Source organism: Pelmatolapia mariae, linkage group LG3_W (assembly GCF_036321145.2).
Source record: "Pelmatolapia mariae isolate MD_Pm_ZW linkage group LG3_W, Pm_UMD_F_2, whole genome shotgun sequence".
NCBI classification, from domain to species: Eukaryota; Metazoa; Chordata; class Actinopteri; order Cichliformes; family Cichlidae; genus Pelmatolapia; species Pelmatolapia mariae.
This window is the reverse complement of record NC_086229.1, coordinates 16649082-16667014: the sequence shown is the minus strand read 5'-3', so window position 1 is coordinate 16667014 and position 17933 is coordinate 16649082. Positions and strand designations below refer to the sequence as shown.

Here is a 17933-nt window from a genome sequence, read left to right as displayed (position 1 = left end):
AACATAAAATAAATCTGATGTATAATCATAAAATGTAAAATCAGACAAACTCCTGACGTGTCTTAGGCTTTTTACAGCTCTGTTAATAACCTGTTGTTGCTGTTGATCCTTCACAAACATGAGGCGTGCTGCAAACCGAAACTGTGCTGCATGCAATTTCTAGTTTTTCTAGTTTAAACATGTGAAGAATGCTTCTTTGGCTGAAAACAGTGATCATCAGGTTTGTTTCTCATCAACATGATGTGAGACAGGAAAGATCTTCTCGTGTTCTGCTTGCACTGATTCGGGTCACTAACCAGTTTCCCAGAAATCCTACTGGGATCTTTGTTCTGTCAGTCATGTGTGCTCTTAAAAAGACAATGAAAGAAAAATATATTTCCAGTAACACAAGAGAAAATCTGTGCCTTTTTGTTTTTCAATTCTTCTGCAGTTAATTCTCTGCTTTCACACAAATGATAAATTGTGTAAAATGAAAGTGAGCATGGAAAAGATTATTTTGATGTTTAAATCAAATAAAGATACTCCTCTAGTCCAAAAATAAAATAAGAAGTCAGAAATCAGTGGAAGAAGCTCATTTGTACATTTTTAATGTCACAACTTATCTGAGGTAAAAAGAAAAGTCACAGTTTGTTTCTTTGGGATATTTAAAACAACTGCAGTTGACCAAATTATTGCACAATTGTTAAACCTCCTTTATTCTACGTTCATAGACCTGTGAGGTCAATGAATGTAGAATAAAAGATCCGTTTGTACACAGACAGTAAAAAGCTGTATTTACATGAAGGAAAAGTTGTTAGTGGAGCTCTTCATTCATGTCATTTCAGGATTGTGTAAATGTGACCCAGCTCATAATAATAACTGATATTAACTAAAACGCTGATAACAAAAAACATTTGTAGACAATTACATATCAGTTAAAAATAGCATGCAACTCCAGGTCTACATGCCCAATATTCTTTGGCAAGATATTCACCCCAACTTGTTCTCCAATCATCTCCAAGCATCCAGCAGAGTGTGAAGGTTTGATAGAAAGTGTTTGCATAGAAAAAGTGCTCATGTGAATTTGTGAATGAATAAGAATGAGTTGAGACAGAAGAAATGCTCTAAATAAACAAAATTATTGATGAGATTATTTTCGAAATATGTTTTAATAAAGTGATATAAAAATAATCATGATCACTTGTACTCCAATATTTATATATAATAATACAAAATAACAGTTATTGATTTCTTACTTTAAGCCAAACTGCAGATGTCAGTCTTTCTACTTGTTTAAATTTAAACACTTTAGAACAAACAGATATTTGTTAAAATGTGTGCATATTTTACTTTATATAAACTAAAATATTACTGTCACACTTCAGGGATCATGAGCAAACAATTACCTTGGACTTTTTTTTTTTTGGTCACTGTCCTATAATAAGCTCGTCCTTTTTCTCCTTCTGGCCGCTCACTTACGAGGTCACCCAGCATCCTCCTCCTCCTGTAATACTGACCTTCTCTTTCCATGAATCTTCTCTGAAGTCTTCCTCTTCACCTGCTGCATCCCAGCTCTATCTTCATCATCTTTTGTTCAGTATCCACTCTCTCTCCTCTGCAGATGTCTAAATTCAGCCTCTAACTTTGTCTCCAAAGCATTTGACTCTAGCTAACTACTAAAAATTTCCTTCGGTGTAAATTAAAGATACACAGAAAACACCAGTCTGGCATGAACTGAATTCAAGACAAGTTGTGAAACTCCAACTCCTCCTTCCTGTCACTGGTGGTTCACATTAATCCAGAACTGACAGAGTGTTACTTGATGGAAGAAGATTCTTATTACCAGTAAATCAGTGTGTGCATGGTTCTCTGCGAACTCAGCAGGAATATTTAGTGTGAAGTTTTTAACTCTGCTGATCCTCTTTGAATCTTTGAATGTTTGAATGTTTGAAAATGTTGTTCACACATGTTGAAATGACTGAATATAATTGGACTGAAGTCACAGTCAATCAGTATGTTTTAGCTGAATGCATCATGTGTGCGTCATGGCTCCATCGAGTGGACTCATAGTAGAAGTAGAGCAACTGATTGCAGCTTCTTCTGCCTCACACTTCTGTCTGACTGCATTCAGCTGACACTGAGAGGAAGCAGGAAAGAAGAAGCTGATCTTTGGACAGCACACATGATGGAAAGGAGGATTTCAGTTGATGTGAATGATTTGTGTTTCCTCTGCAGGTGAAGGTAGAAAGTGTTTTTGAGCTGATGTGAATTCAGCAGCATGGATCAGTGTGAGGACAGAGAGGAGGGAGCCCCTCCCTCTAAAACCACTCTGTGTGGGGAACTTGAGAGCCAGACCAAAGCTCAGAGGTGAGATGACCATCTCTAACTGTCCATGACTCTTCTCCATGTCACAGCTCAGCACTCACATCACTGCTCCATCATTATTCACAGGAACCAACCTGGACCTCCACCCAGCTTACAGAGTGACCGGTCTAAAGATATCATCATTCAATTTAAAAAGGGGCAGAGCTCTGCTCCATACAGGTGAGCTGTTAGTAACATGAACTATTTGAGAGGTGTCTTGATGCATGCTCAATCATCCAGGTAACTAAATCCCAAAAGTTGATTACCGGTATGTTCATCTGGACATTGCAATTCCAGAGGCAGAAACATTTCGTCACTCATCCAAGTGACTCTTTTTTTGGATTTACTTTCTTGGATTATTGAGCATGCATCAAGACATTTTAACCCACTTTGGCAAGTACTGGGTTAAGCTTAAGCTAGTATGACTATGAGCAAATGACACGTAAGAGGGTATTAAATTTAGTTCTTTTGCATTCTTTTGGCGGCAGAAAAAGACTGGACTCAGAGTGATCAAAGCTCAAAAATAATCTTTATTTTACATTTCCGGAAATGGAGACCGAACACACGAAGACACAAGCTGAGGTCTGAAGGCAGTAGCAGCCAGCCTGGTTGTATAGTTCTGCCATGTCACCTATAGTTTCGATAAAAACAACTCCTTATGTGTTTCTAGTTCCTCTTTCTTCGTGTCTTATTTCCTGTGCAGCTCTGCACTAAACTTTCCCTTTCTGAAGTCTGTTGCCAGGGTGACCTGTCACCCTCTGACCTAGTTTTTGTCTCGTCTGGGCTCGGTTTCTAAAGGCCTCTCTTATTAAAATGTATTTATTTATTTTATTTTATTTATTTATTTATTATGAGTAAAATTATATTGATGAGAAGCATCTGTGTCTTTTCCTTTCCTCGTCTCTCTGGAGACAGATTTCATGTGGACTAACTCTACATGGTTCCTCCACAGGGGGGATCAGGAGAGCTCAGAGGTTCCCAGTGATCAGTCTGCTCAGCAGCATCAAGCACAGCTGGACTCCATATTTATGGTCTGTACATGTACAACACTTACTTTTACATCTTCATGCTGCTCTTTGTGGAACAGAGGATAATCAGTGTTTGGCTCCATGATTTCAGTATAATTGGGTCATTCATGGAGTATTCTGTTCCAGCGGCTGGAGAACACCATCATCAGCTTTGTGAAGAACGAGCTGAAGAACATCCAGAAAGTTCTGAGTTCAGGTTACCCAGAATACTTAGAGAGTCAGAGGGAGGAGGAGGAAGAGGAGCAGAGGAGGAGCAGCAGAGAGGCATTTGTAAAGATCACCCTGGACTTTATGAGAAGAATGAAGCTTGATGAGCTGGCTGACCGTCTGCAGAGCAGTAAGAAGATTTCACTGAAGATTAAAGTTGCTGGTGTTCAATAGAGAATTTACTAATTTCAAAATAGTTAGACCAACACATAAGAATTATGATATATGGAATTTAAATTGTCTCTTCGTTATATTAAAACAGTAAACAAGTACCTTATGTTGTACTTTTTTTTTTGTTTTTGTTTTTTCTCTGAAAACTTCTAGATGCTATTTGTCCTCACAAACTTAAATCTACACTAAAGGAGAGGTTCCAGTGTGTGTTTGAGGGCATCGCTAAAGCAGGAAACCCAACCCTTCTGAATGAGATCTACACAGAGCTCTACATCACAGAGGGAAGGACTGCAGAGGTCAATGATGAACACGAGGTCAGAGAGATTGAAATGGTATTTAAACGAGACAAACCAGAAGCATCACTCAGACAAGAAGACATCTTTAAAGCCTCACCTGGACAACTTGAACCAATCAGAACAGTGCTGACAAAGGGAGTGACTGGTATTGGGAAAACAGTCTTAACACAGAAATACATCCTCGACTGGGCTGAAGGCAAAGCCAACCAGAACATCCAGTTCATATTTCCATTCACTTTCAGAGAGCTGAATGTGCTGAAAGAGAAAAAGTTCAGCCTGGTGGAACTTGTTCATCACTTCTTTACTGAAACCAAAGAAGCAGGAATCTGCAGCTTTGAAGACTTCCAGGTTGTTTTAATCTTTGATGGTCTGGATGAGTGTCGACTTCCTCTGGACTTCCACAAAACTACAATCATAACTGACCCCAGAGAGCCCACCTCAGTGGACGTGCTGCTGATAAACCTCATCAGGGGGAAACTGCTTCCCTCTGCTCACCTCTGGATAACCACACGACCTGCAGCAGCCAATCAGATCCCACCTGACTGTGTTCACAGGGTGACAGAGGTCAGAGGGTTCACTGACCCACAGAAAGAAGAGTATTTCAGGAAGAGATTCAGAGATGACAAGCAGGCCAGCAGGATCCTTTCTCACCTCAAGATATCACGATGTCTCCACATCATGTGCCACATCCCAGTCTTCTGCTGGATCACTGCTACAGTTCTGGAGAATGTGCTGAAAACCAGAGAGGGAGGGCGGCTGCCCAAGACCCTGACTGAGATGTACATCCACTTCCTGGTGGTTCAAGCCAAAGTGAAGAAGGCCAAATTTGATGGAGGAGCCCAAACAGATTCACACTGGAGTCCAGAGAGCAGGATTATGATTGAGTCTCTGGGAAAATTGGCTTTTGATCATCTGCAGAAAGGAAACCTGATCTTCTATGAATCAGACCTGACAGAGTGCGGCATCGATATCAGAGCAGCCATAGTGTTTGCAGGAGTGTTCACACAGATCTTTAAAGAGGAGAGAGGACTGTACCAGGATAAGGTGTTCTGCTTCATCCATCTGAGTGTTCAGGAGTTTCTGGCTGCTCTTCATGTCCATCTGACCTTCATCAACTCTGGAGTCAATCTGCTGGAAGAACAACAAACAACCTCCCAGAAGTCTGGAAATACAGAATATTCAGCGACTCAGTTCTACCAGAGTGCTGTGGACAAGACCTTACAGAGTCCAAACGGAAACCTGGACCTGTTCCTCCGCTTCCTCCTGGGCTTTTCACTGCAGACCAGTCAGACTGTCCTACAAGGTCTGCAGCCACAGACAGGAAATAGTTCACAGACCAATCAGGAAGTAGTCCAGTACATCAAGAAGAAGCTCAGTGAGAATCTATCTGCAGAGAAAAGCCTCAATCTGTTCCACTGTCTAAATGAACTGAATGATCGCTCTCTAGTGGAGGAGGTCAAGCAGTACATGCGCTCAGGAAGTCTCTCCATACGTAATCTTTCCCCTGCTCAGTGGTCAGCTCTGCTCTCAATCTTAGTCTCATCAAAAAAAGATTTAGAAATGGTTGACCAGACGAAATTCTCTTCAGAGGAAGCTCTTCTGCAGCTGCTGCGAGAGGTCAATGCCTCTAATAAATCTCTGTAAGTAAATATGTGCTGATGCCTTTATTTAGTAAATGTTTAGTCCAGTTAACATAAAGCAGGTGTGCACAGTTTGAAAGAACTGTAATGGTGCAGTGGTTTGAAAAATATATAAAACATTTACATTGTCATCAGTACTCAATCCAACTGTTCATGCATATGTAGCAACAATTGTCAGCATTTCTGAGGAAAAAAAAAAAAAGTAATGTCCAGACCCGCCCTGTACTGCATACATAAGTACTTGTACAATCACCCAAATTTCACCAGCTGCTGGTGAACTGAATCATTTTCCTCATGTTGCTTGTTGGTTAGGGTTGCCAGTTCTAAGAATAGAATCTAAGAATAATAATAATAATTATAATAATAATAATTCTAAGAATAATATCTCACTGTCTTTATTTTCTACAACTTTGTCTCATTTCTCTCGCTCTTGTTTCCTCTACACTGGTTAGTCCTGCCCTCCCTTTCAGTCTTTGTTGTGTTTTTATTCAGTTTATATTTAATTTCTTACTGACTTCTAGACTTGTAGTCAAGACCGCCTAATCCGAGACCAAGACAAGACCAAGACCGAGATAAAAAAAAAGTCTTTAAACTGCAGCCAAATGCTGCTACGTTTACGAGTGTCAGGCACATTTATGCGTTTTTGCTTTCGCACAGCCCTCCTCACCGCTGTCTACTGTCTCACTCACTTACTGAGAGGACAGACTCACGCTCCACTTGACTGTCGCGTCTCTCACCATCTCTGTTTTTCACATAATGATATTATCCTATATCCTCCCAATTGATTGGCCACAATATGGAGGGATTGGAGCATAGCTGAGCCACTGTGTGAGAGCTGAGCAGCAAAAGGAAATTAAGTGAGGGTAGAAATGACTGAAAGATTATTAGGCTCTGTTTTGAATTTTGTTCAAAAAAGAATGACTTCATATAGGAAAAAAATAAATATACATCTCCTGTTGTCAGGCCTTTCTGACATTTTTTTTCTGGAGTGGCACAAATAATTTGTGTGGCATCAAATTTGATTTAAAGAAACGCCTTGGCTGCATTTTAGGTAAACCGCTGCAAAAAACTTTATTTGCAAAACTCAGTAACTTATTTTTAAAGAAGTAACTATATAATTAATTGCCCAACACTGGTCATTATATACTGTATTTTGCAGACAGAGAGTTACAGGACTCTCTCCCAGACCACAGACTCATAGTCATAATACAAGTCAGAGCTTTATAATAAATAAATAAATAAACAAGCTGTGTTTTCAAAATTGGAGTTCAAGTTATTTTTACTTCCAATAGAGCTAACATACTACACAGGTCATGAACAAGATCTTTTTAAAATTTTATTCTAAAGCAGTTAATTAAAAGTATTTAAGGATTTTGGTCATTGCTCTATTTGCTTCTGCAGGAATAATTGCGAAGAAGTCTTTACTGGTCCAACCTCCCAGCCTTGTCCCAATTACCTAACTTGAGTAGAGGTCACACTCTATCTGCACTCCCCAAACCCTAGTTGGTGCTAGGACTATGTCTCTTCCTGTTTCATCTGGACCTGGGTTGTTCTGCTTAAGCCAGCACATTACCAAAGTCAAGTCAAGGAGTGATTTTGCTCCATGTGCTGGAGCTAACAACCCCAGAAATTGAGCTTCCTGTTCATAAACTAGCTAATCCCAAGGCTGTTCTTCCTGGGCCTTAGCTAGTTGCCACATAAGCCCATAAACATTTAAACACAAGTAAACATTTAATCATCTTTTCAGATGACTTGACTATGCTCTCTTTAGACCAGCAACTTCACCACTGGACATTTGGTTGGCTGTGTGCTGTGATGTTGTGCTGATCAACCATCCTGCCTGACCATCCCTGGGCCTCCTCATTGTTCGTGTGCATTGGTTCTACCTCAGGCACCTGTTTCCTCAGTGTTCAGAGGATCTTTGTCCTGTTTTTGCTTCAGAATGTCATACAGAGACGTTCCACTATCATGTTATATATTTAGGTTTACTAAACTAATTCGGTTCACTTACAATCTTTTCGTTCCAAAAAATCTGATCTTCATTTCTAATGCATAAACTTTATTCAGCAGAATGTAACTACATCATCCTCTGGTGTTAGTAATCATTTCTTGATTTTGTAACTCACCTTGAGTGCAATATTTTTTTCTTCTTTTTTTATTGGATGGCATGATTACATTTAGTGTAAAGAAAAAAAAAACATTCACTTGATGACTTAAATCGGTACTACTGTGCCATATTCTCTACTCTTGTCAACAACTCGGCCAGCAGGTGTCAGAAACTGTGGCAGAGCACTACAAAGCATGCCTTACTGTAAGGCTAAAAAAAAAAACTAATTTACATACAAATACATTTTACTTGCTGCTTTACTTTTGGTTTTACCTGAGAACAATAATTTTCCTCTTAAGTTGATATTTTGACTAATTTACTTTATGTACTCATTTTAATCGGGACACTGTTTATATAAATTGGTTTAGTTTAATCACAAACTGCATTACTTTTTCAGACTGAGTCTCTGTAACCTGTCAGAGACAAACTGTGAAGCTCTGTCCTCAGTCCTCAGTTCCCAGCCCTCCAATCTGATAGAGCTGGGCCAGAGTAACAGCAACCTGCAGGATTCAGGAGTGGAGCGTCTGTCTGATGGACAGAAGAGTCCACACTGTAAAACTCTGAGGTCAGATCAAAATAGATATATATCTCATTATATATCTAACTGTCAGAATCAATTAAAAATCAAGAGGAAAAAATAGCATTAATATTGTTAGATGTCATAGTTCTTTACTCCTGATACTTTTTACCAGTTTTTGTTGTTGTTGTTTTTCAGAGTGATGGGCTGTAACCTCTCAGAGAAAAGCTGTAAAGCTTTGTCCTCGGTTCTTAGTTCTCAGTCCTCTAGTTTGGGAGAGCTGGACCTGAGTAACTGCAACCTGTCGGATTCAGGATTAAAGGGTCTTTGTGATGGACTAAAGAGTCCATACTGTACACTGAATACTCTTAGGTCAGACCAAACTATATATTTGTTTTCATCTGCTGACAGAATTAATAATTTATTTATTTATTAGCCAAAGGAATGACTGGGTCCAGAAAATACAGGATTAAATTGCTAAAATAATAATACAGAATTTCACTTTAACAAAAAGGTTATTTTTTTCATGTTTGTTAATCTGTCCTTTTTCAGACTGAGTCACTGCAGCCTCTCAGATGGAGATTGTGAAGCTCTGTCCTCAGTTCTCAGCTCCCAGTCCTGCAGTCTGAAAGAGCTGGACCTGAGTAACTCTGACCTGAAGGATTCAGGAGTCAAGCTTCTGTCTGTTGGAGTAAAGAGTGAAAACTTTAAACTGGAAACTCTAAGGTCAGCTTTCAAACTGTTCCACTGACTAGCATTTAAAATCTATATTCAATTGTTCTATAACAAAAGTGAACCTTTAAAGAATTTTATTAGACTTTAAATTATTGTTTGAGATTGTTCTGAGTCACCTTTCTTAGTGTTGGATTGAAAGAAAATTACTTAGCACTGGTAAAGTTGGAGATTTAAGATCATTTGTCCATATTATATTTTTATTAAGGAAATATCCAAATCGAATGTATAGGGGTTATTATTATTTTTCTTAATGCAGAATAATCTATTTATTAATGCCACATCTCTTCATAAAACCTTAAGAAACTATACATTTTAACGCTCTATTCCCCAATAAAGCTCTCACAAAGGAGGATTATAATAGAATTCTAACAGAAATCTGATGAGCAGCATAATCAATTAACTATGGCTTTAAAAACACACTGGATAATGTTGGTTATGAGTTTGTTTTCATTTGGAACGTCCTTGAACGTGGATTGAAAAAAAAAGTATGTAGAACTGCTCGCTTTCATTTGCGCACCATTTCTAAAATTAAAAACATCCTGTCTCGGAGTTATGCTAAAAACCTATTTCATGTATTTACTAATTGTGGGTTGGACTACTGCATGAGGTAGTGAAGAACCAGTCAGGGAAGCAGTACGGCATAGATAGACAAATAGATGAACTGAAGAGAAACTGTTCTGGAAAGAAAGACTTAACCCCGACACAACTTGAGGTCAAATTATACCTTAAAATTGCTAAAATTAGTGCTGATCTCATTCCCCACCTCTCACCATATGACTGCTGGGATAGGCTTCAGAATTCCATTCTACCCTGAATTGGATAAGTGGAAGGCAATGGAAGGATATTCTTTAGCATCATTTCATTTGTAGACCCTGCTCAATCCATTTAGTTCGTTAAGAAGCATGTAACGATGCTTAAAGCGTCTTTGTTATAATAATAGTGTATACTTTATTGAGCCCCATGGAGAATTTCTTCTCTGCATTTAACCCATTCACTCAGTGGGGAGCAGTGTGTAGAGACGGTACCTTGTTCAGGGGTACTTTAGGGTTACCGTTCAGTGGATTCAAACCCCCGACCTCCACCCCTGATCGTGGGGCCACCACTCTACGTACTGAGCTATCTCTGCCCAGTGTGAGCGTGCACAGATGCTGAATCAGAAAGGCTGAGTTAACAGAGAACTTAGTCATCTCTGACTGGGACTTTCAGATTTGTTAAACCAGCTAACACAAAGAAAGCCTGGCTATGTTAACTTGGTGTGGAACCAGATCCCAGTTTAAGTTCACGAGATAGACACCCTCTAAGATCAGCATCAATCTTTACTTTGTGATGAAGTTCAGTTCAAGCTGGATTAGTCAAACCTGTACCATTCCTTAGTTATGCTGCTTTAGGGTCAGGCTTTTAGTAGAGTTCCCATGATGCTCTGCTTCTTCTCCATTCCCCTATTTTCACCCCTGATGCTTTTATGTGCCACTGGTGCATGTGCGTATCTCTCTCCTTAGTTTGTATTTTGTTTATTGTTTGTTTTTTGTTTTTTTTTGTCTAAATAAAGTATGTATAGATAAAGCAGAATGAAATTGATTTTCTATCCATTCAATTTAATTTAGCTTTATTTATACACAAAGATTTTGAATAATGTTATTGTACCTGAAATACAGAAAATCATTGTTCACAGATGGATTGTTGTTTTGTGTGTCTGCAGTCTGTCAGGCTGCCTAATCACAAAGGAAGGTTTTACTTCTCTGGTCTCAGCGCTGAGTGCCAACCCCTCCCATCTGAGAGAGCTGGACCTGAGCTACAATAATCCAGGAGAATCAGGAATGAAACTGCTGTCGGCTGGATTGAAGGATCGAGGCTGGACACTGGACACTCTCAGGTATGGAGGGAATGTCTGATCGAGGAGGAAGAGCTGGAAACATTTCCTGTGTCCATCACTCGCTTGCTGTTTGTTTCATACACACGTCACATGAAACGATCCATAAAGGATAGGAGGTCTCCAGGGAGACCAACATATCTCAATATTATTAACAGTTCAAATTATGGAAATATTTATCCCAGAACACAACAAACACTGGAACCAGGGGGAACTGTTAGTCTCGCATTATCAAAAGAATAAAATCATTATTCTATTTTTAGAGCTGTGGTAGAAACTGAGAACTACAGGAAGATGTTCTCTGTAGACTTACAGAAAAGCAGGCCTGCAGTAAGGGATTTATGTGTCTAGTGCTTTTCATAGAGGTCATAAATTTTAAAAAAGATTTTAAAAGCCAATACACAATATACAACAATGGAACTGGAAACGATCCAATGTCTTGACGCAAAGTGAAACATCCAGGTAAGTAAATCCCCAAAATATGATTCCACTGATCAATGGCCATGAGTACCACTCACAGACAGTTGGGGAATAGCTGCAATCACAACATTGTAAGATGGTGACAGATTACGCCCCCTCCTTGATTCAGAGATGGTCCTTCCCTTTTCACGTAAATGGCCTCCTTGACTCTGTGCTCAAATCAGCGTTCCTGCCTGTCCAGGATGTGTACATCCTCATGGAAACAATCCAATAGAAAAGTTAATCTGGAGTATAGCCCAGTTAAAGGTGTAGAGGCAGGAAGGAAGTGAAAAAAGTGAAGCATGGTGGGATCAAGAGTGTAACACAGCAGTAAAGGACAGAAACAGTATTCAGAGATCTTAAAGGAAGCACAATATAACAAAGATCATCACATTGAAATGTTAATTTGGAAATATCCTGGAGAAGAAGATGGTTCAAAGCAGCTCTTCAGACAAATACATGGTTCAATGTTTGTGTGACACAGGCAGACATTTTGCTGTGTGGAAATGTGAACAGAACATCAAAAGTTTTCAGGTGGCATTAAAACAAATGAAAACAATGCTGCACTCACTCAGAGGGCAGACTGACACCAAGTGGAGAAAAACAGTTGGCAGCAAAGGCAGGGAGGTGTCCTTTCCAGCTAAACAGAAGAGGAATATGATGATGAAGATCACAGTTTGAGTCAGTCATATTTCATTCAACACAGTGGTGTACTGACAGATCCAGGATCAGTCAAAATCATCAGCAGTTTGATCCACGTATGGATGAAGTGTATTTGTAAAAATGTTGGACTGATCCTTCATCAGTGTCTAACAATATGTGTATGAGAGCCATGTAATGTCCATGTGTGCATGCTGACTGTGCTGGTCTGACCCCCCTCCTTCTTTCAGGGTGGAGCCTGCTGGAGTCCGATGGTGTAGACCAGGTCTGAGGAAGTGTAAGTGTGTTTTTAATGTGATTCATGAAAACAAAGCAGCACACATTCAACCATCGTCAAACTGTCACATCACTCACTCACATCTCTGATGTCAGGAGTCATCATCAAAGTGTCAATCAATGAACAGATGATGGATCAATAACTGCAGCTGGATTGTGTTTGTTCTCTCCATCAGATTCCTGTCAACTCACAATCGACACAAACACAGTACACAGACACATTAAACTGTCTGACAACAACAGGAAGATGACACATGTGGAGGAGGTTCAGTTTTATCCTGATCATCCAGACAGATTTGATTATTTTTATCAGCTGATGTGTAGTACTGGTCTGACTGGTCGCTGTTACTGGGAGGTCGAGTGGAAAGAAACGGTTGAGATATCAGTGAGTTACAGAAGAATCAGAAGAAAAGGAGACAGTTATGAGTGTCTGTTTGGATGGAACGATCATTCCTGGGGTCTGATCTGCTCTGAAGATGGTCCTCATTATGTCATGTACAATAACAACGTGACATTCATCTACCCCTCCTCCTCCTCCCCTGTCTCTAACAGAGTAGCAGTGTATGTGGACTGTCCTGCTGGCACTCTGTCCTTTTACAGAGTCTCCTCTGACACTCTGATCCACCTCCACACCTTCAACACCACATTCACTGAAACCCTTTATCCTGGGTTTGGGTTCAATCCTGGTTGCTCGGTGCGTCTGTGCTGAGTTGAGGGTAAAGAGTGTCCTCCTGTTAGAGAAACACTCTGACTGTTGAACAGTTCAGTCTGTACATGTCTGTCTCTTTCACTCAGAAACACGTTTTTCAGATTCATGGATTCAATCAGTTGATCCTTTACAAGGAATCATTTTGAACAGTTTAAACTTCTTCCTCTTTACTCCTTTACCAAACAAATGCTAACATCTAGATACTAGACAAAGATGAACCATTCCATCTGAATTCAGTGAATGTGAACTTTGATTTTTAGGAAATTCCCGTTTTTCCTCTCATCATTTTATAATATTAAAATATTTCAAATCAATCCAGTGTATTTGAAATGTCAGATATAAAATCAAGCACTTCGCTCTCGCTCTGCAGGCCTACTTGTTGTTCCTAGAGTATTTAAAAGTAGAATGGGAGGGAGAGCCTTCAGTTTTCAGGCCCCTCGTCTGTGGAACCAGCTTCCAGTTTGGATTCGGGAGACAGACACTATCTCTACTTTCAAGATTAGGCTTAAAACTTTCCTTTTTGCTAAAGCATATAGTTAGGGCTGGACCAGGTGACCCTGAATCCTCCCTTAGTTATGCTGCAATAGACGTAGGCTGCTGGGCATTGAGTGTTTCTTCTTCATTCACCATGTGTGTATGCAACTCTCTGCCTTTTATTATGAGCTACTGTATTATTGTGTTTACCTTACAATATAAGATGTAAATATAAAGCACCTTTAGCTGACTGCTGTGCTATAAGAATAAAATTGAACTTAAGGTAACACTGTAGAGTGTGTGTGTGTGTGTGTGTGTGTGTGTCCTGGAACTACCTGCTGTACTGTAAGACAAATCTGAAAGCTACTGGACCAGTTCTAGGTTGGCAGGAGTGGAGGAGCAAAGCACCGTGAAAAGACCAGAACTGGAAACCTTTAAGTAAAGAGCCTGCATCTTTATTAAAACACAAACAGAGAAAACCAAATCGGTGACAGTTGAGTAGGTCACGCTTTACCTTCCATAGATCAAGATCATTTTAGTTAGCCCAGCTTTGTTCTAAATGAGACACCGAGGTTATTCTTTAAGCTTTAGTTCTTGATTTACGAATAAGATTTAAACTAAAACCTTCAGCTTCACAATGTCCTGCAGGGCTAATAAAGCCAACTTAGTGCTATGAGCTCATTGAATTTATGCCCACTACTAATCACGATGAGGAGGTTCTGTCTTTGCTTGCATGAGCCCTAAATTGTTCTCAAATCCAATTTGTTGCATTAATGCTTAAACAGAGAGCTCCTATAGAAAAATCTAATTTGGCTCAAAACAAGAAAATATCATTAGTATATAACATTAGTCAACAGTCCAAATAATCACACTTTTCGTTCAGTTCTGTGTCAGTGTGATCAGATCCACACCCCTGCTGATAAAGCAGTATTATGGTAAACACCAAACTGTCTCTTTATGAGCCAATCAAAGCATGTGCCGCTGATCCGGTGGGTGCAGTTGATGCATCAGGCTCGCCCTCTGATGTCTCGTGTGTGTGAGTGTCTGTTTCAGCACACATGCATATAGGGAGAGAGGGAAGTCTCAGCCCCGTCCAATGGGTGGAAAGCGAAGGAAAAAAAAATGTGCCCGACTTTATACTTACAACACAAAATTCACAATAAAGACTCTGGGGGAAAAAAAGAAAATGGCAACAGTTTTTCCTATTATCGCTAGCTTCAATGTGACAAAAATGCAAGTTCAGTTCATCGGGCAAACTCTGTGTTTAAATATTTGCATGAACTGAAAACACACATCACAGTCTCTGTTTGCTCTTTCTACTTTCATCCATCAAAGAGCAAAGCTTCAATTACCAATTGTGCACGTCACAAGCACACTTTTTCTAAACTCAGACAAAACATCATGAAATTCACCAAAACTTTTGGGTTGTTTTCCCCAAACTTCAACACTCACCAGTTTTTCTTTGAGTAAGAAGACCATTGTGTTTTCCAAATCCTTGATTCTTCTCTCTGGTGATGCTAGCTGTTTTTCACACAGCTAACTCGCTCTTACAGGAAGAAGTGGGAAAGATTCAGTTAAAGGAGCAAACACAGCAAACACAAAACACTTGTTCAATCTGAACCTGGAGTCTAGTTTTAACAAAGGTTTTTACACACGTTTTTTCAATTGTTTACAGCACGAATGTGACTCATGATGACTTTCTATTTAATCATATTTATTCTTATATCTTATATATATTTATTATTTTGTATTTTATTATTTCCTGTTTTGTTATTGTAACAGTTTTAACCATTGTTACATGTGCGTTTCAGAAATTCCACACAGCATGAAACAGTGTGGAGCCTCCCATCACTTTCTCCTGTTTCCTTCCTTCTCATAGTTCCTCTCTTCTGAACTTGTGTCCCAGGTGATCTTCTCTGTGTGATCCTACACGTGAAGCTGATGAGAGCAGTCTGTAATGTTTCAGCTGCTTTCACTTCATCTTCTCGTTTTTTCACTTCTGCACTTACTTCAACCCAGAGGTCACCTCACACTTTCTCCTTATCGTCTTTTTGATGGTCAGGGCAGTAAAAATTCCCTACTGATGTCATTTTATCTCCATTTCAAAGTCAAAGTAAACTTTATTGTCATCTCTGCTGTATAATTACAGTATATAGAGAGATGAGACGACGAGGCTCCAGCTAGATTTAGTGCAAAAAACAGCAATAAAAGAAGAGTAAGACATAAATATACACTTTAAGACAAGGGTAAGGTAAAGGAAATAAATATACATTTAAGGTAAAAAGGATCTATAACAGTTCTAAATTTACAATTTACAGTTGAATTAATATTTTTAATGAAAGCTGTTTAACAGCATTATCATTTGAAAATAAGTGATGTACAAACAGAGTGAGCATTTCTGAGTGTGAGCTCACCAACACACACATTTACACTTGGTTTGTCTTCACAGAGAAAACAAACTTCCTGCTGCTGATGTTTCACAATAAGAGAAACAAAAACTGTAAATACATTTGATTGTATTGGGGAAAATGTCTCAATGTGTCTAGTATTAAAATAAGTGTGTATAACTATAATGAGTGTCTAACTTGTATAAGGAGTATTTACTAAATGTGAATATAACATTTCCATGGTGACGAAGCACCTTCATAACAGTAAAAAAACAAAACAAAAAAAACACACCGTTATACCTGAAGTGACATTGCAGAGCAACTAATCCTGCTTCACTGACAGGCTTCTGGACTGTTCCAGAGAAACTATCAGGATCACTGCCCTCTAGTGGTCACTGTCAGTAACTACAACACTCAACATACAATAATACTGAGCATTTTAGCACTGCTGTTAGTCAGTGTGATAATGACAGTGTCGGGTAAGTTACTTTAAAAAAGTAATTAATTATTAATTACTTAGTCAATATTGTATTTAAAATACTTATCTAATTACTGTGTCAGAAAAGTAACTTAATTACTACATAAGTATTTAACAAAATACTTCTTAAAATCCATATAAACCTTGAGTGGACAAACAAAAGAAATTAAACTCTTTAAATAATAAATACATTTTTTTTAAAGATGGAAACTCTATGCCCGGTATGCCCGATGGCCAGTCCAGCTATGTAGCCTGCAATCATTTTTTAAGCTCACCTTCAGATGCTTTCTGTGCTGCTGAAGTAAAATCAAGTGTTGCCTGCTTAGCAGGAGTTGCCACGGTGTTATCCATGGATGATGAACAAGAATCACTCAGTGTTCGTCTATGCTCTGTGTCAGGCGCTTCAGTAGATTACTCGTGCTATTAACAGCGGCAGATAGTTTTTTCAGACATATTCTGAAACCGGCCCTCTCACAGTCTTCAGCTGTAGTCCTGCCTCCTTCCAGGAAGCAGCTCACCTGTGTGTCTGTATTCTGAGCTTGGAAGAAAAAAGCGTCTAGACGCATTCTCCTAAGACACGGGAGCACCTTCTACCCACAGCATACTGTACACTGTAAAAGTGGTCAATAACTTGGCTATGCAGGAGATAAAAATAAATCTCTGATTCAGTTCTCTTGTTAAACATGTGCATTGTTGCACTTTCTCCAGTTGAGTCCTTCAAATTTAACTTGTTTCCCTTGCTGCCTTGTTGTTGCTTCAATCACTTCAGGCCACTGCATTTTTGCAGCTGAAAATGTCCTGAGAATTCCCCGGGACTTTCCTTCCTTAAGTGTACTGTCATGCTGAAAGTAAGCAAGTGTATTTGGGTCACAAATTGTGCAAAGAAAAAATTGTTTGTGTCTTTGGCAAAACGATCATTGATGCAAAAGAGTTTTGAGTTGAAATAGCTACTGGGGGATACTTTGATCTGCCTTTTTTAATCTAGTGTGTTTTGGCCTGTAAGAAACTGCACAGGAAGGGCCGTGGCCTCCTGTTTAGGTGTTCTGAAAATTATGTGGTTGTTCACCAACACAGGATAACACGCCAATATCCTGTTCTTTTTATTTTGTGGTTTACACAGTGCATTTTCTCACAGCTATCAATTTCCATTAAATCAGGCTCAACATAATCCTCCTCATTCATGTTTTCATCATAATAATAATGTACTTTATTTATCCTGTAGGAAATTGCTTAGTCTTCTGCATTTAACCCATTCAATCAGTGAAGCAGAGTAGACGTTCAGTGACTTTGAACCCCCGATCTTCCGATCATGAGGCAAGCTCCGGTTTATTGGCAACAGCATGTGCTGGCATGGATCCATCAAGCTAAAACACAGCATTAACGCCATCCCCGCAGACAGAGCTGCCAGGAATGCCGAAGAACATTATATTAAGAAGGCCCTGAGTAAATGTGGTTATCCCTGCTGGACATTTGTAAAAGATGCGAAGACACCTAAAGAAAGCTCCAGCCAATCCAAGAGAGAATGACAACCGCTGCCTAAGTTAAACCCTGTAGTTATCCCGTATATGCCACGAGT

At 39.3% G+C, this 17933-nt stretch overlaps 1 protein-coding gene across 1 annotated transcript; it reads left to right on the top strand.

The window, feature by feature from the left end:
* The first annotated feature begins 2257 nt into the window (after positions 1-2257).
* On the top strand, positions 2258-13018 carry LOC134646756 (NLR family CARD domain-containing protein 3-like). Its single transcript, XM_065470130.1, has 10 exons — positions 2258-2341; positions 2394-2523; positions 3259-3374; positions 3498-3708; positions 3903-5685; positions 8508-8681; positions 8862-9035; positions 10744-10917; positions 12264-12310; positions 12486-13018. Exons 1-10 carry the CDS (start codon positions 2258-2260, stop codon positions 13016-13018), a joined length of 3426 nt encoding a protein of 1141 aa, XP_065326202.1.
* Positions 13019-17933: the final 4915 nt, after the last annotated feature.

Bases quoted from the DNA above. Each gene is read 5' to 3' on its own strand.
- LOC134646756 (XM_065470130.1), top strand. From the start codon at position 2,258: ATGGATCAGTGTGAGGACAGAGAGGAGGGAGCCCCTCCCTCTAAAACC. The intron at 2,524-3,258 runs GTGAGCTGTTAG...CTCTGGAGACAG, and splicing joins CAGAGCTCTGCTCCATACAG to ATTTCATGTGGACTAACTCT. The intron at 8,682-8,861 runs GTCAGACCAAAC...GTCCTTTTTCAG, and splicing joins TGTACACTGAATACTCTTAG to ACTGAGTCACTGCAGCCTCT.